Below are 20,777 nucleotides of genomic sequence, written 5' to 3' on the forward strand. Positions count from 1 at the left end.
TCACTTATCATTTTTATATTTATTGCTTTTAATTACAGGAAAAAACATCAACAATTTGCATAAAATCCAAATTCCACTCTAGAAATATATTTGACCTTTCCAGTACAGATCATATCAAAGAGTACAGTAAACATTACAACTGAGGGTGGCAGCAGAGTGACCCCTTGCAAATGTACAGTACAGCATTTTTCAAACCATTACGGTTAACAAAACTACACTTGGGTTTGTTTGGTGCTTCCTCAGTATTTACACTGGACTTCTCTCTCAATCCAGTCTGACTGGTCCACATCTGCTCACTGCTTGTGATCACCGGATCTCAGAACTCTCTGGGATCTCCAGATCCACTTCAAGTGTCAAACGAAAAGGAGAAGTTGTTTCTGGGAAACAGCTTTAGGGCACAGTCCGATCTGACAGCAGTGTGCTCGAGGGTGTGCATCCTTTACAGATTTACATCAAATATCACAACGTCTTCACGGCTGACGTCCTGACAGACACTTCGAAAGTGCAATATGTAAAATTTCGTTTTCAAACATTCAAAATGTAACTCGGTTATCAACAGAATGTGAAGAAATAACAGTTTCGACGTTATGTAAAAACACATTTATGTACTGTGTTGCAGAGATATCTATGGAAGTCGGCATGCTAACCAGCTAGCCACAGTCTGCCCAATGGGAGACTGCCGAGCGCGGTCCCGTGCCCTCTCACCCAGCTCTGGCTTTGGAGTCAGCTAGGTATGGCTGACTGCATGGCTGACTGAACGAGCTAGCGGCGTCAGCTACAGTTAGCGGTCACTCTGTTTGTTGGAAGTATAAATCAGACAGATGGTCAATTCTTACATATTGCAGCTTTTTAAGCGTTCAGGAAAAACAAGTGTGTATGCATAGATTTAAATTCAACTAATGCACTGACAGTAGGCTGAGCAGTGAAGGCAGACAAAACAACACAAACAAGCAGAGCGTGACGCAGCCCTGAAAACACACACACACACACGCACACAAACACACAACCCCCCCCACCCCCCCTCACCAGGAACAACACAGCTGGACAAAATGATGCTGAGGGAAGAATTACAATCCCACGGTAATTAGGAGGAACTTGAATAACATAAAACAAATGAGAGCCTCACTGAGGAGAAATGGCGTCCTCCGGGCTGCCAGAAAATCTGATGGCTTCAAACGAATAAACGTTACATATTTTTGTCATCTTCAGAGGGAGATGGGACAAGAAAACACCCACAGATGCTCACGTCTATCAACAGGCCCGCTGTTCACAGTTCCTAACTGTTAACTCCTTGAACACTTTCTCATATGGAACCCCGATGTGGCCAATATCAAATAAATTAAAAATGTATTTTGTGACAAACACATGGAAAAAAAAGTGTAAAACATAAACCAAACATTTCCTCATCATCTGTTATTGTCATAATTTCACTTTTCATGACAGTGGCCTCTCCACTGATCTCAAGCCTCTCATTGAACAGCAAACTCGACAACTGCTGCCACATTTAGCACCTCTTAGCAAGACAATGTCAAAGTCGTTCTGATTCAACAACAGGCCTGCTGCTACAAATAAACAGCAGCGAAAATATGTAACTTAGCTCAACATGGCTGCTCATGATACCAACCCAGCTGGCTTGTAAAACCCATGTTAGCTAGCTCCTGTTAGCAAGAGCAGCCACAAAGAAAGACTGCCTTTCTACTAGTAGAATTGCGTCCAACATATTTCATTTAAAACACTACTGACATAACTTAACTGTGTCATTGCTTTAATGGAAAACCAAGCTCGCAATTCTACTTGGCTAGTTAACCAGCTAAGCTAGGAAGGTAGCATGTGCAGCCTTGTTAAACTATGTGTAGAAGGACAATCTAGTCTCTGTCTGCTCTGCATTTCTTAGCAGTGACAGCTTGGTGGTGGATTCAGAATAAGGTTTGTTGTTGCTCTAGCTAAGAGGTTAACTGGCTAAATCTAGATGCAGTGGAGTTTGCTAGCTTATGTGTGTGATAGGCTGAGAGGTGAGAGTTCAAACATCACTGTCACGACATTATGAAACATTAACTATATAACCAAAACTAATGATGGCATATCAATTCACAATAATGACTTCTACAATTCAAAATTTAATACTGTACACTTGGGCCTCCACACTCCCACACGTTGCCTCATTTCCCAAGATACTTCTTTGAGCCCTCAAAGAATGTTGACGAACTTGTTTAGGCATTCGGAACATTTAGCTAATTGCTGTTTTGTAAGTGTTACACAGAGGGACATCAGTTCAGTTTGTCAGACAATTTCTGCAAGGAAAAAACAAAACAAAAAAAATCCCTCAACAGATATTTCAGATTTATTTCCTCGGTATCAACTGTAGCAAGTCAGTTATTTCTCTCCCCAGTGCTTCAACTTCAATACACATTCTGCTTTCTTGTAGGCTTCAAACGGAACCTGCTGTGATCAATTTACACCTTTAGAGGTGATCCAACACAAACACAGCTAAGAACAAACACACTGCCGCATTCTAACCAGAGTGCAGTAACAGCGGTCTTGATGACTCAGTCTATACAATGTGAGGATTGATGTCCACGCTGTCGTTCTATGATTCCACAGAGTAGTGAAGCTTGAAGCTGGCTGCACCCTCGTAGTGTTGTGACTTGTACACTGATGACAGCGACGGCTGAAATTTCTGTACTTGTCTTACATTAGAAAGAAAAAAAGAAAACAAGCTTGACCGTGTACCATCACCAACAAGCAGTCAACAATACCAAACTATATGTTCTTAAAGCGTCGGTGTGCTTCAAACAGGGAGCTCGTTGTGTCCACAATCATTTGAATATTATTTTCCCCCCAAAACTGATCACAGACTGAAAGACCTCACTTGGTCTGGTATGGAGGAGCATGAAGCGGCTCATGGTAGCTACATTTGGAGAGATACTGCTAATTACTGAGTCATTCCACTGCAACTGACCATATAACCTTCTATCCTAGAGCGCTGTACTACTTGTAGTGTTAACTCAAATCATTTTGGATAAGTTAAGTACGTTTGAAGCAAACAGAGGCCTTAACAATCGTCCCTGTAGTGGTTAACAAACCTGTCTTGAGAGTGTTCAGTACAGCTTCATGAATAAATCCCATACAGTATCTGTGTACATGTGGGAATTACTGCCCAATTGTGGCCTTGAGCCTAAATTCAGGGAGGGAGGACAATTAAAAATAATGTCATTCTGGCAGGTCGTCATGACAATTTGCTCTTGACCAATTAAATGAATTATTGACGAGTCAGCTGGGACTGAGTGATGTTAGCCATTAAAAGCTGATATCCAGTTGAAATACCCAAGTACTGTAAAAGCAATCAACATGTTGAAGGTAGTGATTATTTCAAGTGTATTTTCAAGTTTGATAATGAAAAGAAAATGAAAATGAGTGAAAAACGACTCCTGTTTTAGCGCACCTGTGTTCCTTCCTTTCTTTAGTGCATTTCACTGAGTAAAACAATTTTAAAATTGGAGAAAATAACAGACAAAGCAGCAATTACCTTCCAACTAAACATACAGTATATCAAGTGGCAAAGATGCACGAGACCAACAGACTGTGATACAGTCCAATGCCTTAAACAAGGTGTACATTCAAAAACCTTACAACAAAATTAAAAATGAAAACAAACCTAAAACATTTTTTTGCTTACAATACTTTTTTGAATCTTCTGTAATCTTTGAAAACTGCTGTACAGTTTTGTCTGACAATAAAATCCTAGTTGAACAATGAGGAAAAAGCATAAATACGCTATTTTAGAAATAAGTGTATAAGAACCTTTTCTTCAATCGAGACTAGTCTCCACTTTCATGTAAAAACATAACAAAAAAAAAAAAAACCCCCAAATCTCTGAACATCCTAATAATTAAGTAATAAGTTAATCATTTCCAACCCTCAGTGCAAAAATATCAAAAACAAACTGAAAGGGAAGGGATCGGGAGTCACGTGGGCTGCTGCTGTGCACCAGACAGTGAATCATCTCCATGGTAACAAGATTTTCTCAGGCACAAGTACTTAGGCTTCATCCACTGAGCCCTTGGCAGGTCGCTCTTTCTTTTTCTCAATGTTTTTCGCTCTCTCCTTTTTTTTTTTTTTTCCTGAAGCTTCAGTGCGCTGCTCACATACAGAGCTGTGGAAGAACAGAGGGCCGTCACTGTGGAAACCAGACCGGCGGAACTCCTCTTCATCGTTTCTTCCTCTTCAGTCAGCATTGTCAAGTGCTTCTGAAATGTGGGAGGCGGCGTACTTTAACCGGAAGCCACCTGCAAACACACACGAGACCACATGCACACGTACAGAGATGCATCCAAACACACAGAGGGTACACAATCAGTGGACAGGTGAAAAACAACAGTGGACATCACTACGTGGCGGCTCTCAGTGTTCTGTTCAGCTGTTCATGTACACTGTTGGGTTCTTAATCTAACTCAAGGGACGCCCCTGGCAGTCACCGGTTTGCTGTGATGAATGTTTAACTGCAGACGTTTCAATGAACGTCATGTCTGCCATCAATAACAAAGCAGCATCAGTTTAGACCGACAGATAAGGTCGGGTACTGACAGTCATTCGGTGTGTGGCAGACATGCTTCCCATGGAAAAGCTCGGGGCCCAGACACAACAATCCCACACAGAGGCTGACCGCTGTGTCGCCTTTGTCTCGGCCAAAAACTGCACTTCAACACAACACGGAGTCTACAGCCACCGGCTGACGTGACTGTGCGCTCTGTGTTCTGTATTTGTATTCAAACGGGGGAGACAATACCAATCTAAACTGTGGATATACACCAGGCAGGGCTTTTAACACCACTCTGGCACCAAATTTGCAACTGGCCCTGGTGAAGAGGCAGAGATAAAAAAAATAAGCACCCAGTGGCTGAAATCATAGATGCATCTTATGTTATTTCTCTTGTCGTGCACTGGTTGGCTTCGCTGAACAGCCAGAGACAGACAGTCTCACGCGCTCAATGTGTGAAATGCTGTCAACGAGAGCAGACTAGTGCCACTGGTGCTGGAGACATGGCAAAAACTAAAACCAGTCGGTGCGAGTGGGTGCCACAGGGTGCTCAGGGAGGCAGCTCTGTGTTGCTACACTCAAAGCATTGCTGCAACTTCAAGTCTTGAAGACTTGCATCTGAGACTGTCCCCAACGAGGTTATTCAATATACATAAAGAGTTTGTAATGTTTAGAGTTGTGTCACCTTCATGGAGAGAGGGTGAACTGTCGCACTTGTGTTCTTTAGAGCTTTGTTAAAACCTCAGAAACACAAAACTGAAGGTGGCAGCAGTATTTAACTACTTAAGTATAAGTTGATTGGCATGAAGGACGTTGTCTGCATCTGCTCTGGGTGGTGCAGGCTGGCAGTGAACTGTCAAAAACTGAACAGCTCCCACATACGGGACATTTTCAGGCTGATAATTGTGAATGGCTGAGCTCATTTGTTTACCCATTTGTTTCATCACTGAGTTTCATTAGTGCATTGTGTTAAAGTTCAGCCAGGGGCCTGAAATGCTGTCTCACATTTTCCTAAAATGCCTAGAAAGACTGTGGTCACCATGGCTACTGTTCTGGATCTATAGTGGTCACACCTACTGTGTGCTTCATTCTGACATGGTACTCTGGGGATAACTAATCACAGAGGAGTGTGATTGCAGAAATGTAGCCGGAAAAAATTATTGTCAATGACAGTCATGTATGACAAGCTTGTCTGCTTGTTGCCATGTTTTTCCTTCTCTGGCGTTCATTCCAGGTAGTAACAAGAACCTTCAGCCACGTTCCTTCCACCCAGTGCACCTGACAATTGCATTTTTAAAGGATTCTAGTGCTTTAAATTGGTGCAATTTGATTGTTTCAGTGGCACCCCTTCTCTTATGGCCAAATGAACCAAACTGAAGGAGATATGTCAGGAGAGTTTAAACTGAAAGGCTCAAAAGATACTTGGTGAGAACGGACTGTGACGCCAGTGACTGCTCGGGGGTTCTGGGGAGGGAAACTACAGGCTCTTCTGTTTCTCTCTGTTCCGTGTAGCTGCTCTACCTTGCTGTGTGGAGTCTATGGAGGGCTGGTTGCAGTCCTGAGCATAGTGGCCGCTCACACCACAGTTATAACAGGACACGTTGCCGTTCTTCTTGTTGATTCCACCTCCTCCCAGCGTAGCAGTGGGCAGCATACCCAGGGGGTTTGGGTACACGTGCTGGTAGACACGCTGGCAGAACGACGCTGCCGGCGCCATCTGCTGCTGGAGGTTGTAGTTTGCAGCCGCCACAGCTGCCACGGCCGCAGCCTGGCTGCTGAGCATATGTGATGGCACGTCCGCATGGCTGTGGGAGTGAGTGTGAAGGGGGCCGTAGGGGGGCGGGTGTGCTGGAGGTGGAGCGGTGGGGAAGAAGGGGGACAAGGTGGCACCACCGTTGGCCTGGTGTGGAGGCTGAGCCTGGGTGAGGTAACTGTTACTGCAAAGGTTTGTGAGATGGAAGAGAGACTGAGGAACACTGAACACCTGCCGTGCTGCCATCTGATGGGCGGGGAAGAATAAGGGCGCCTGGCAGCCGGAGGCACCACTCACACTGTTGTTGTTACTGACGCTGACCCGGCCACCGCAGTTGTTGTGACACCCACAGGTCCCACAGCCGATGGGTTGCTGCTGCGGCTGCTGCGGTGGTGGCGGTGGTGTTGGCTGCTGGGGGGGCAACTGTTGCTGCTGGGTATGCTGAAGGTTGCCAGGGGACACAGGGGCACTTCCACAAGAAGCACTGCTGTTGCTGTACGATGTGCAGTCGCTGTGTGCGGTGCTGTGAGTAAGCGCTGGGCTGGGGCTGGGAGCAGGTCCAGGGGTGTGGGTGGGCACAGCTGGAGGAACAGCTGCCTGTACATGACCAGGAGATGGTGCTATTCCAGTGGCTGCAGGGGCTCCTACAGTAGGCATGACAGAGGTGGGGACAGGGGGCAGAGTGTAGGGAGAAGGCAGGCCAGACGGCAAGTTTAATCCGGGGTGCTTGGCATGTGGAGTCTCCACATGTGGCAGAGACGAGGCCAGGACTGAGCTGACACCAGCCGGGTCTTGGCAGGGCAGAGGTGGAGCAGAGAATGATGTAGGACCGGGAGACATGACACTGATGGCTCTGACAGGAACCTGGTGTGGAGCCTGTGGGGCAGCAGGAGTAGAACCACTTCCCGGAGCTCCATCACCGCCACCTTGGCTGTGAGGCAAGGCTGTTTTGAACCTTTGAACCATGGGCTGCACGGCAGGGCTTCCTGAAGGGTGGAGGCCAAGAGGTGGAATCCCAAACGTTGGGAGCATCTCCCTTTTCTCTGGGTCACCGACAATTCCTGAAGGCACGAGGGGCATGTGCATCATCAGTGACCCAGACGAGGGCTTCACATCGGGGATGATGCTTTGGCTGGGAGGAGGGGCCAGTGGAAGAGAAGAGTCAGCGGCCCCGTTGGGGAGCACAGGGGGGAGAGGATGCATGAAGGTGGAGAGGGACAGTGGGGGGAAATCTGTGCTGGTCTCTGTGCAGAGCAGCTCCATCTGGGCCCGGTGGTTCTTGGAAGACAAAGGATGGCTGGAGGAGACGTCCCCTGTGGCAGCTGGATCAGTCTGGTGGGTGAAGAACATCTCTGGCCCCCGACCTTTGCTGGAATCATCAGAGTGGCTGTCTGTATCTTACAGAGAGACAACATTAGATTAGCACAGGTTGAGATAATATTACAACATCGATGTGACAGATGATAATGAAGAGAGTTGTACCTTTGTTGTTGTCGTCCTCACTGTCCATGCTCTCTGGTCCTCTGTGTTGGGGGCTCGATGGAGAGCTGTAGCCTTCTGACGAGGTTTCACCAAAGGTATCTGGACCAGAACCTCCGTCTGCAACAACATGTGTGTGTTCAATATCAGAGGATCCAACAACCATCAGGATATAGAGGATGTATGTACCCATTCAAGCAAAAACTGGAACTAAAAGATGAATGTCAGATAATGTGACATATCGAACACATATGGTTTTGGTCAAATGTAGTAAAAACATCACTTACAACCAGAGAGTACTTTATATTTGGTCTGGATTGTGATTGATTAGATAAGAAGAAACTGTTTATAAATGTGATACTTTAAATATCAGAGATCAAAATGTAGATTTTATCCATCTTTTTACTATTCTGTTTGGTGGGTCTTTTCTGAGTTTTAGGGGGAGTAAAAATTCTGTCATATCTATTCACCCTTGATGCTAATGCAAGTCTCCAGGGGCCACTAAACTAAACCCCAAATTGATTTGACAAGACTCTGTTCACATCCTTTTTTAAGCAGAAATATCCTCTGTAGTCGCTAAGCTAAAAGTCAGCATGCTTTTGGAGGTTGTTTTTTTCAAGTAATATATTCTGTGCAAGTTCTATTACAGGAGACAGTTTCATGTCATCATCCAACTGGCCATCCACACGCTCACCTTTCCTCTGAGGTGACAGGGCTGGTGCCAACCTCCCATTGGCTACAAAGGTAGCAGCCCTCCCTTTTCCCTTGTCCCTGAGAAGAGAGAGTTATGTCAACACAGAAACACAGCAATAGGGGATAGAATTGTGGTATGTGAAGAGTCGAGTCAGAGGCAGATTATATGGACTGAACAGCCTCTGACAGAGCACTTATGTAACTTTAGTGTCAGTGGCACTGCACTCTGTCATAAACATGTTTGACTATGACTTTCAAAAATCCACTAATGACTTTAATCTGACATACAGTGCCATTACTTCCATCTTCCTATCTTTCATCTTACTCAACAGTCTCAGCCTGTAACATTGATATCTGCAGGGTTACAATTACATGACTGACCTGTCTGTGGGCAGGCCTCTGCTCTTTGTTTTAGTGGCTGGGTGGTTTCTCTTCTCAGTGTCCGGGTGCTGTGAGGACAACAGTCAGTCAGAACAGCTTCACAAGTTTGGAACTAAACCATCACAGCACCACAGAGAATTCTTTGTGTGCTTCTTACCGCCATTATTGCATTTTTGGTGATGTAATTTTGTTTAACGACGTATCGCCCAATGCGATCAAAGCCACAGATCATATGGTTAAAGAGACACTACTAGCAATAAAATGATTTACATATACAGTAGTTACAATATATTGATAAAAGGGGAACATATTATCAATATCAGTGTAATTGGATGATTTTCTTACATACACAGAATATATCATACTTTTTTTTTTGATGATCCCTCAAATATGGGTTCAAAAACTTGTGGAAAAAATACGTACTTATTGAAGGCAGGATATTTTACAGTTTAATGTCCATAATTACACAGCAGAACGGAAAACGCTTTCTTTGAAATAACATGACATTCACTCAAGGACTGAGTAGAAGGAATAAGGAAGCCATCACGGACAAAAAGTACAAATCAAACATGGAACATGTGATAATTTTGGCGGATAACATGTTATTTGCCAAAGTGATTGCATTTACAGATCTAAATGGACAATATCACAAAATTTCCAAGAGAGAGAGAGAGAGAGAGAGAGAGAGAGAGAGAGAGAGAGAGAGAGAGAGAGAGGGAGAGAGAGAGAGAGAGAGAGAGAGAGAGAGAGAGGATGTGCTTTGTCAGCAAAGTGCTCTCACTCTCCCCCACACACACGTACATGTAGTCTTGACCTATATCAGTGAGATTAGTAGTGAGTACCCCTGTTCACGTGGCAGTGTGTGACACAACCAGCTTGTACACACACGCGCGCACACACACACACACACACACACACAGCTGTCCAATTTATACAAAGGGGTAGCATGTAACTACCACCTCTAATGATTAACTGGTGTTCATGGAATTGTCCTCAACTGTGACCTGTGCTGTGCTGAAGTTTACAGTTGAGTTAATCATTTGACCAACACTGCTCAATAACTGCTGCTGACACACCCACAAACATCCATCACCTTAATGTTTCACAATTAGTTTTAAGTCAAGTAAGCCTTTTTCCTTGTTATTGGTAATATTTTTATTAATACATGCAAACAGTTCTGTTTAGAATCATATGGATGCTGTTATAATGTGTTGTGATTGAGATCCTGACCCACCAAACATCCTGGAAAGTGACACATTACATTTTTCACTCTTAACAGTGATGCTCTAATCTGACCACTTTTTTCAGTAACGGTTGTCATTTTTATGTTGAGGCGGCAGGGGTGTTGTCAGCAGCTGCTGAATGTAACTAAGAAAGTAACTTGTAATCTAACTTAGTTACTTTTAAAAACAAGTAATCAGCAAAGTAACAAAGTTACTTTTTAAAGGAGAAATCATGTTACTTTTTCAAGATAACTACGGCAACACTGACTTTAATTACATATTCGCCATCAGTAAACAGGACTCTATCTGACTCTCTCACTCACAGGGAGGGAGGCTGTTTTCTGGGGAAAGTTCTATCAAGTCTCGGTCAGGAGGGCTGACTGTTGCTGTGATTTTTTTCACGTAAGTAACCACACCAACACAATAGTGGAAAGAGACAAACACTGCTGGGGACAGATGCTGTTTTTCAGGCAGAAATGTGACATGGGTCTGTAGGACAGAAAGGGTGACAGACAGTTCTCCATGTATAACTGGAGTGTTTTTTTTTCTCATGCAAGTTGACCAAAGTCACTACCAGTTACTACATTACTGTTGTTTGGTCCTGTAATGTTGTTTGTGGAACATTTCTCTTTATTTTGAGTGAAGGATCCATTTAGTTATCAGACTGTGAACGGCATCAGATCGGAAGTCTGGAGTGCACATGCTCTATGGCACCCCAGCTGCACAGCCACTGCAGGATTCTATGGGAAACACTGTATGACCAACAGATTCTGTTTGCCTTTAATATATATAATAATACACTATCACAGCTTAAAGCAGATGTCACTCATCTTCCAACATAACTAAACTAAAATTTAAAAAGAAAATGGGCTTCCTACTGGAAATTATAAAAGGACAGCGCACATCAAACACTTTTAGAAGGATTATTAAGAAAGGAATCTGTGCACAGAACAAAATGATCAAATATGTATTTCAGTGGTGTATAGTAGTACTGCCGCTGATAAGAATTAACTTGTTTTTCAGCAAATATTTCAAAATGCAAAAAGTAAAGTGAAAAGATATCCGGCCTTCTTAAGCATCCTACAGCTCTCAAACCTCACCTGCTCAGCCTCCTGACTGCTCCTAAGTGTGCAGCTCTTCCTCCTTTCTGCTGGACCATTTAGCTCTGCAGCATGGCCACCTCTCCGACTATCACCCTGGGAGCCCTTGGCACTAGACAGCCTGGTGGAGAATAGAAAAAATGTAAGTGTTGTCCATTTAAGTGTGTATCTGATCATAAATTACTGAAAAAAAATGCAAAAAGTTTTGTTGGTGATGATTTAATATTAAGTAGTATTGGTTGGGTGTTTCAAATGTCTAGTCTACCAATGTTTAAGTGTTATCAACCAAAAGTGAGAAAACACAAGAAACCGTACTTTAATATATCCATTTAAACCTTGTCCAACATATTGCATATATCATAATAGCCATCTGAAACTGTTAATCACATTCCCAAATAACCAAATCCTATTTCAAATGCTGCTGGAATGTGTGACACTTTGAGCCTTGTCTTATGAATATTACACATCATTCTACAAAACATGACAACAACATGACAAGTGGCAATAGTTAACTGGTGTTGTTATATCAATAACCAATCTTTACCTTTTTTATAATGTTTTCTTTTTACATTTCTGAGGCACAGATCAAACCAGAAGACCTACTTACCCTTGACATGGACTCTTGGTCCCGTGCTTTTTCTTGTGTCCCTGAACATATGACTCTACATCTGAAAGAGAGATGAACAACACTCCATTATACCCATGGCTAATTGTTTGTCTGCATGTAAAGCATAGCTAAGACAACCTATAGCCAGACACTCAACAAACATCTAATCATCACCAAATTAGTTTTAATGGGGCCATGCTGGCAGATTTGTATCATTTAACCTTTCTTCTGTCTATCTCACTTAATCATGTGCTGTCACTGTGCTTATACATACAAAAAATGTAATGTTTTTTCCATTGCACAGTTTCTTCAAGTTTAAAGGGAAGTGTTTGTTTACAAAAGTATAACATCAATAAGTATAACATCAATCCAACACACAAGATCATTTGAGTGTTGACAACTGTGGTGTAAGTATGAAGCAGGTCAGAGCTTTGGTTAGTGCTGCTCGAGCAGAACTCTGTCCAGCTCACGATGAGGCAAATATAGCTGTGAAATATGAGGATTTGGCTCAGCCTTTCCAAACAACCTCCAAAAATAAACACTAGTTAACTTTTCATGTTTACTATGCAGCTCAGGCTACGACTGCAGCCCCGGTTCCTTTGTCTGTACACACAATCAGGCCTCATTCACTGACTATACATGCTCTTGTGCATGTCTTTCGTGCTCGCCCCCTATTGACTACTCTCCACAGAGAAAAACACAAAAGCCATCAATGTAGAATCATTTCACTTCCTCTCACCTTCCTCCTGACTGGAGGCGTCAGAGCAGTCTCCCTGGTAGGCTTTACCCAGTTGGCAGTTGCCTGTAAACAAAAAGATGACTTTGTTACACTAGACAGTAATCCCATTTTGGACTGTGGCTCGCTAAAGAGTGTTTCTGTGATGTCAATGTCATTGTGTCAAGTATGAAAATAAAATAAAGGCACACCAGATGTTTCATGGTGATGTCAGGCCCATTACCTAACCACACCGCCATGTGTTCTGGCTCTGACTGTGTCTCTTGACAATTATCTATCTAAACCAGTGATTCTCAACATTTTTTAGGCCAGTCCTCCCCTATCCCTTATCCAAGCCCCTTACATCCCTGTCAAATAAAATGTAGGCCAATTATATTCCTTGAATGTTGATGAGTTTCAACTCATCTTTGTGCAAATTTCTGGTGTAAACTCACAAACGCCCCCTCATTCCAGAACACCCCAATGCCCCCCTGTGAAAAGTTTTGCTTCCAGGCACCAAGTCAAAAAAGGGAGACATGGTTGTGCCACTAAATGGAAACGGTACATGAAAAAGGAGCATGTGATTTAAGAAAAAGAAAAAAAGAAATCTTACATTTACATCTTTATAGACATTCCCTCCCTCAGTGTGATACTTACATCTGCAGCAAGTAGGTTTTGTTGAGTAGCTGGAGTCACAATTGAAGAAGCTGCAGACCTTTCTGGTCTGTCTGAAGATTGGAGGGGCAGACAGGAACCTTTCCCTAAAGGTGGATAGAGGGAAGACACAGAGAGAGTAAATACGGTGAACCTTACTGTCACGGTTCTTCTCTTTGCAGGAAGAATACGTGAGGTCACAGTAGTAGTTTGGAAAAGAAATTCAAACTGAGAATTTTATAATTTAGAACAGTTTGAAGATAGAAAGGTGGCAGGGTCTGCCACATATAAAGAAAATAAAACAGTATGAAATTGTGTTGTCCTTTAAGGTCAGTCTGTTTACTCAGTTTATTCAGTCATAAAGACAATAAGAGTTTATTTATTTAGTTTGATAGGCAGAGAAAAATCAGCCAGTGAAGAACTATGTCATTGTATTGAGAATCTCTTCTCGTTAACATTTCTTCGACATAATCTTTAGAATAAATAAAAACGAAAACTTTCCCTGGTAGCGTTTAAACCTTCACCCATTAGAGGGAGGCAGATTATCAAGTTTCACACTTCCTTGCAATGCAGCCCAGTTATAGACTGGACTACAGAGGAAAGGCTTGAAGTCAGGCAGTTAAGTTTCACTTTCCACAGTATCACTTTGCAAAAAATGAAACTGATGGACACCATTGTCTGTGTGTGTGTGTGTGTGTGTGTGTGTGTGTGTGTGTGTGTGTGTGTGTGTGTGTGTGTGTGTGTGACTTGTGTCTTGGAAAATCAATATATCTTATTGAAGCTGTATCTGTAGCACAAGGAAAAGACATGAGCTAAATATGCTACATGAAAGGGGGGACATGTTGTTCTGACATAACTCTGTCAAATCTAAGCACACAGTCACGGTGCATGTATTTTTAGATTTAGAATGACTCACTCTCTCGTTATCAACATGATTATGTTCACAACAAATACAACTTCAATAGATCTGTTTACAAATCATCTGTGCACATCAGAAACTGCCTAAGAATCATTCTTTGGACTGCTTCGAAGTACCAGAAAGCACAAGTTTCAGTTGTCTCCTAAGGGAACTGTGGCACAGTATGGGGAAAGAATGTATTCCAGAACTATCACATACAGGAAATGACCCCCCCCCCAAAAAATAGAAAAATGATACAGATATTGACTGAAATGAAAATGAAATGACCACAGTCGACCTCGGTCAAAGCTGCAATTTGCAGCATTTCATGTGATCACACAACAAGTCCATCATGTTTTGCTGATGTAACTGAAATCAGATTTACAGCAGGAAGACTGGCAATAAATCCCACGAAAGGAAATCTAAGGATAAATGCTTGAAAGAATATATGAAAAAAGAATACCCAAACTAACTGCCCCATCTTAGTCTGTCTGTTTGAAAGCAATGTGTATACAGTTTCTTTTTAATTACATTCACAATTAATTGAAAATAGCCCTGAAAATCATTCATGTTATAGTCTCATAATACCCAAGATAATTGAGTATTATATTAATATACATAATAGAATACTCAAATAATCAGGCCAGATTCATCTTAATACAGAATAATAGATCTATATCTAGGCTAAATGTAAAGTACCTGAGGTTCTTCTCCACATCCCTGCTCTCACTGTGGTCCCCCTGGTTCAGAAGCCTCAGGATGCTCTTCTCAAAAGACTCGGTACACTGATCCTTAGGAAGCTGCAGAGAAAAAGAGGGGAGTTGAAACAGGTAGGACACACTGCAAAACACCATAATCATCACCATCTATCTTAACAAATACAGACATAAGTTAGAGCTGAAATAATTTGTGTCACTCATCGACTCTGACATTAAGTGGATACCATAATACTCAAAAATTTGACAAACTTCCATTATAATTTACCAGAGACCAAAGATAAGCTTTAAATCCTTACATTTAAGAACCTAGAATCATTTCTTACTTAAGAAATGGCTGAGACAATAAATGGACCATCGTATAGTTAGTAAGAAGTAGTAGTCAGAACTATCTGCTGAGGTACCACCAAACTACAGGGCGACATCTCTCCGACTTCCCAACTTCTCTTCTGCACTCAATAATTACAAAATGTGTTTTCTTTGCATCCTGGAAAGCGACAAAGCTATGTTTTTCACTCTAAATTACATAATCGCTATCAATAAATGGGGGGCTGTCTGACTCTCACTCGCGGGGAGGGATGCCGTTTTCTGGGGGAAAGTTCAGTCGGGAGGGCTGACTGTTGCTGTATTTTGTTTTCAAGACAGTAACTACAACAACACAATAATGGAAGGAGACAAACACCTGGTGAGTTAAAGTTTTCTGCCGGGGATGGACGCTGTTTTTCGGGCAGAAATGTGATGAAGAGTTAGTAGGACAGAAAGGATGACTGACACTTCTCCATGTATAACTGCAGTATTTTTATCCTCATATAAGTTGCCAAAGACACTACCACTTATACGTTACTGTTGTTTGGTCCTGTAACATTGCTTTGTGAGTCATTTCTCTTCATTTTGTTGAGTGAAGGATCCATTTAGTTATCAGACTGTGAATGCCATCAGATCGACATGCCCGATGAATGGGGCCAGTGTTACTTTGACTTGGTTCTTGCTGAAGCTAAAAGTCTGAGTCATGACAAGCAACTGACTGGCTGGATGACCTGCAGCTTTGGCAATTTTGTCATTGCACAGCAAGACAACAAGAGTGCTCACCTTAAGAAGGAAATTCTCTAGTTCCAGATGGGTTTTGGTCACACTGCTAGAAGAAGAGTCCGACCACTTCACCTGAAACACAGCAGAGGACATTCTTCATCACATTACACAGACTACAACAGTAAGACAGGAAATGGAGTCATGCTAATGTTGGTACAATCTCACAGTAAAAAATAAAACACACACAAAATAATACACATCCAAACAGGCATGATTACATTATATTGATTGAAGTGATCTATTTTAGGTGACTACCTGTTGAAAGGACAAAAATGAGACAACGGACATAAAAACATCAAAATGACGCTGAGTTTCATTCTATGGGAATGGCTCAGCTCAACTCAAGAAGCTTTTCTTGATTCCGTTTTCTAGCACAAATACTACCACTTAGCTGATCATCAGAGTGATGCTGTCTAAAACTGTGTGATATGATCTTGTTCATTTTTAAAAATGTGTGTATTAGGCTTATCAAATCACAGTAATCAGATACAGACTAATAATAGTTTGTACAGATCAAATAATAACAACGGACAGAAAAGACAAAAAAAAACTAAACTAAACACATCAGAAAATGGAACATCAACATATAAAACTTACAGTCCTATTCATTCTAAATACTGAGAAGAGAATTTAATCCTTTTGACACATTATGAAAAAAGGCCCCAGATGTTATTAAATTTACTGAACCACTGATTGAAAGGCAAACCTTTCCATCTTTTAATATCGGCTCAGCTCGCTGGAACCCAGACTGACACAATACTAAAAAATAGTACAAGCTACCAAGTACCATCCACGATTTTTACCAATGGAAAATGGTCCCATGCAGTATAAAAAAAACAACAATAGTAAGCATTATGGGGAATGATGATAAGACAGAAGTAAGAGTAGGTCAGCTCCCCACACTTGAAGTCATCCCTTTTCATCCTGCTGTATAATCATGTGTGACTTTAGTTATACCTATTCAGAAGCCTCTTGTGATAAAGTTACATGGTTGAGATTCTAAAACTTGTACTTTATAGATATATTCATTTATATACGTATTAGTGTACAAAGTAAAATCATAAAAGAAAAGATAAAGAAAAATAGCCACGGGTATGTCAGGTCTGGTTGTACAGAAAATAGACACAGAAGGAAGTGATATCTTCTCTGAGCAGTCTGAGCTCATGAGTTACTCAATGCTATGAGTAACTGTGTGTGCTTTTGGAACACATTAATAAAAGGGAAGAAACAGCACTGCTGGGTTATTCTTAAAACAAAGTCATCTGTGAATGGCGTAACATCAAATAGCCACTGATGACAGTTGGCTAAAATTTATTAGAAATGACTACAGCAATGTTCATTAAGCTTTGTGTACCTAAACCATTATCAGTAATCAGCTGTTTAAGGATCAGTAAAATGTCACTGCAACTGTGTATTCTGTGTCTGACCTCATTATGGCCCAACAATCTCAACAAGAAAGCTGACTATACCATTGTGAGTCTATTTCTTCTACACTAATATTATAGCTTTACAATAAAATCATGTTGATGACATTTAAATTCTTCATACCTTCATAAAAGCTAAAGTATAATAATCAGCTGTGCAAACAGTCGCATGCAGCATAATGGAAACGGCACATGCCTATTTAGCAACTAGGTGCAGGATACATACATGTTTTACAATGTGTGTGTCCATCAGTGGTTTGGTCCAGTATTAACAGATGGAGAGAGAGAACTGCTCACTGTTGTGAGTGCTTCTGGCTTTACTGTTGAAGCTCAGTCAAGCCAAGGGGGCTTGCTCTATCTCTCCATCTGTCTAACTAAATTTTATTTCTGTAAATGAGCAGTAATACTCCTATTTGTTACTGTGAATCCATGGTTGTCAACCTTGTTTTTAAAGGGACAAACTCATTAGCAGTGATGAGATGCCATGAGTTTGGCACTAAACTGACTCATTATGGAATTAAGTTGGCCAACTGATATAAAAAAAGAAAAAAAACTGTTCCTCTAACAAATACACACACAAGCAGAAACTGCATTTTTTTAGAGTGGCTGCTACAACATACAAGGCAACAGCCACAAAGAGGGAGCAAAAAAGAAAGCCTTACTTCCAGGCTGGCACGAATACAACCAAAACACCGCACCAGAGGGAGACAATGGAGTAGTACAGGAATAGTACACACCTCAGAAAGCTCCATCATGCACAGAATAGCAGGTGAAGGCTGCTAACTACAGATAGAGGACAGGTGAGTCCATGATGTGTTTTGACCCAATTGTGATTCAGCGATGAGACAGCTACAACAGAAGCTGCTGTCTAACATATACCAATCGTAACTCTATTCAGACTGTAAAAACTAATCAACAACACTTGTTTCAAAATGTTGCTGGAGCAAGACCAAATATGGTGCTTGGATATGCATCTGTGTTACCTGTAAAGACAGGTCTTTACTGTTAAACACCATGTCTGAACATGAGGAAGTACCATTGTCCCCTGTGTCTCTGTGCCAGTCTGATGTTCATGATGGTTGTTTGAACTTGACCAAGCTTTTAATGCTACACTCCACTATCAAGCTAACTTTGGCTGCACCATTCAAATACCATGAATCTGGCATTCTCCAAAGCTGAGACTGAAAAGTTACTCCAGATATCTTAACCTGAGGGAGACCAGTCAGTGTGTGTGTGTGTGCGTGTGTGTGTGCGTGTGTGTGTGTGTGTGTGTGTGTGTGTGTGTGTGTGTGTGTGGGGTGGGGTGGGGTGTTACCTACCTCAAAGTTGTACTCCTTGTCTATTCTGGTCCGAGAGATGCCCCTGAGCACAATTCCTTCTATATGCACTGCTGCAACAACAGAAACCAGTAAGAAACAATTGTAAATCCATCCCTCCAACAAGTTCAGCAGGACAAGAGTTACGCAGGTATGAGGACTTAGCAAATATCGTCTTCACAAAAAACATTCTTGTGTGAGTCTCCTGAAAACCTATATACTATTATACCACTGAAAAAAGCATGAAAAAATGTGCCAATGTGGTGCCACAAGAATGAGCCCCAGAAAGCAGAAATAAGTTGGCATTCTGAACTTTCTGTTCCCTTGTCTAAAAGTTAGAGGGGTTTTTTGAATGAGTTTTTGGTTAAATGTTGGAAATAAGGTCTACAGTTAAAACAAGCTGAAGAGATTTTCAGATTTTATTTTGCGACATAAAATATGTCAGTAAGTATTGCTGACATATTTTAGACATTACAGAGCATTTGTGCATTAGAAACAATTGCTAAAAAGTGGCTAAATGAGATTACAGAGGGTGTCTTTAAAGGTCATCGCATCCAACTGTTCTCACTACTTCATCATTACCGGCCAAAACTAAACTGATCTAACTCTAACTTGTAGATGGATCAATTAATAGTTAAGTGCGTATAGTACAGTGTAGAAGGTTAGTGGTGGTGACACTGAAGTCATGCGACCACCATGTATTTGTTTATAGCCTTTCGTTAACTTTTTACTTCTTTAAAAATCAGTGTTCACTTGAGAAGATCATCTTGCTGAACAAAACGTGTATTATTTTCTGCAATAAAACAATTCCTTCAGATTTTTATCAACCACGATTATGCCAACTTTCAGTCTAGCCTACAAAAATGTGTCATCCCTGTAGCACTCTATTAAATGATAAATAATAAAAATGAATTACACAACATGAATTCCTGCTATAGTGACAAATGTTCCTGTTTTATTGTAGAAACCTGTTAGTTTGGCATGTTTTTGCACCTTACATCGTCTTTATTCAAAGACTTTTAATAACAAAAATAATGAGCAAACTGAAGAAAAAAAAAAAGGTTTCTATTTCCCTATTGTACCTGCCGCAAATAAATAATGATTATGTATATGTGTAATGTGGTTGCCTTTTCCATTCACCTTCTCTTTGTGTTGCCCAGCGGCTGGAGCGACGGCTCTGGCACGGAGGATGGGAGGCCGCAAATTCCCCAAAACCTGCTGTGGAAGGCAGGTAATCCGCCTTCTGACCCACTAGCTCCTGCAGAAAAAAAAAATACACAAAGTTAGCCTGTGACAATCATGAGTATAAATTACAGCATGTCCATTCGATGTGTCACAGGTTTCATATTTAGCTAATTTCAAAATACACTGACACACATTTATGTTTTGCAGAATCATACCGGCAGTATCGAAGACACACAAACAAGGCCCTTGTAAGGTCAGTCTCCTTGGGCCCAGGACAGTGTAACTCTCTTGTAAAATTTTTTGGTAATATCATTTAGTTTTGGCAAACCCGCGAAATAGGATTAAAACAGCCCATTCTCATATTCATCTCCAATAATTCATAATCTTCACAATTATATCCACACTAACCCACTTTAAATTGAATATCTACAAACAGTAAACAGCAAAAATAATATGTAAGTAAAGGACATGAGCAAAACAGCCGAGCTACACCATCCATGTCAGATTTCAAAAAGGCAACTCAAGCATACATACAAAACAGACATGATGTAACCACAAACAAACACCAATAACCACTGTTTGTTTCCAACTCTCCCCCCACTCACTGCTTTCTCCCTCTGTCTTTTACCACATTCAACAGTGCCACAGTCTAGAGACTAAAAATGACATGTGTGATTTTATTATGAGCAGTGCATCTTCAGACCAGGCCTGATTCACATTAGATTCATCTAGAACACAGTGCCCTGTGGAGTGTTTTATCAACTGGATGTCTGCCTAAAGGTACGTCCACTGTGATAAGGGTAAAAGTCAGACACCAAAGCTTACATTTTAAATTTAATTTAAAAAAATGTAATCTGCGTACATTTTACAATGACTTCTCTGTGACACTACAGATTGTGGTTATTTAGGCTAACCAAGAAGTTAGCATCGCCCTGGTTCCCTCGACAAAAAGCCTCTGGGATTTTCCATTTGGAATTTTTTGATTATTGCACAAAATAAGTTCTGTG

At 41.5% G+C, this 20,777-nt stretch overlaps 1 protein-coding gene across 3 annotated transcripts in view; it reads right to left on the reverse strand.

Annotated features, from left to right (window-relative positions):
- The window catches only part of zcchc2 (zinc finger, CCHC domain containing 2), a 24,778-nt gene continuing 4,001 nt past the window's right edge, over window positions 1-20,777 (reverse strand). Inside the window, exons 2-14 of one of the 3 annotated variants that reach the window (XM_037078768.1) lie at window positions 19,726-19,843; window positions 18,589-18,656; window positions 15,846-15,917; window positions 14,740-14,840; window positions 13,146-13,249; window positions 12,513-12,575; window positions 11,774-11,834; window positions 11,167-11,287; window positions 8,844-8,911; window positions 8,464-8,540; window positions 7,773-7,889; window positions 6,059-7,687; window positions 1-4,286 (exon numbers count right to left, since the gene is read on the reverse strand). In XM_037078768.1, the coding sequence (XP_036934663.1) occupies window positions 4,225-4,286; window positions 6,059-7,687; window positions 7,773-7,889; window positions 8,464-8,540; window positions 8,844-8,911; window positions 11,167-11,287; window positions 11,774-11,834; window positions 12,513-12,575; window positions 13,146-13,249; window positions 14,740-14,840; window positions 15,846-15,917; window positions 18,589-18,656; window positions 19,726-19,843 (2,661 nt within the window). In that variant the 3' untranslated portion in view covers window positions 1-4,224. Of the gene's footprint in view, window positions 4,287-6,058; window positions 7,688-7,772; window positions 7,890-8,463; window positions 8,541-8,843; window positions 8,912-11,166; window positions 11,288-11,773; window positions 11,835-12,512; window positions 12,576-13,145; window positions 13,250-14,739; window positions 14,841-15,845; window positions 15,918-18,588; window positions 18,660-19,725; window positions 19,844-20,777 lie in introns of all 3 variants that reach the window. The other 2 variants (XM_037078769.1, XM_037078767.1) reach the window with 2 other exon arrangements.

Source organism: Acanthopagrus latus, chromosome 19, assembly GCF_904848185.1.
Source record: "Acanthopagrus latus isolate v.2019 chromosome 19, fAcaLat1.1, whole genome shotgun sequence".
NCBI lineage: Eukaryota > Metazoa > Chordata > Actinopteri > Spariformes > Sparidae > Acanthopagrus > Acanthopagrus latus.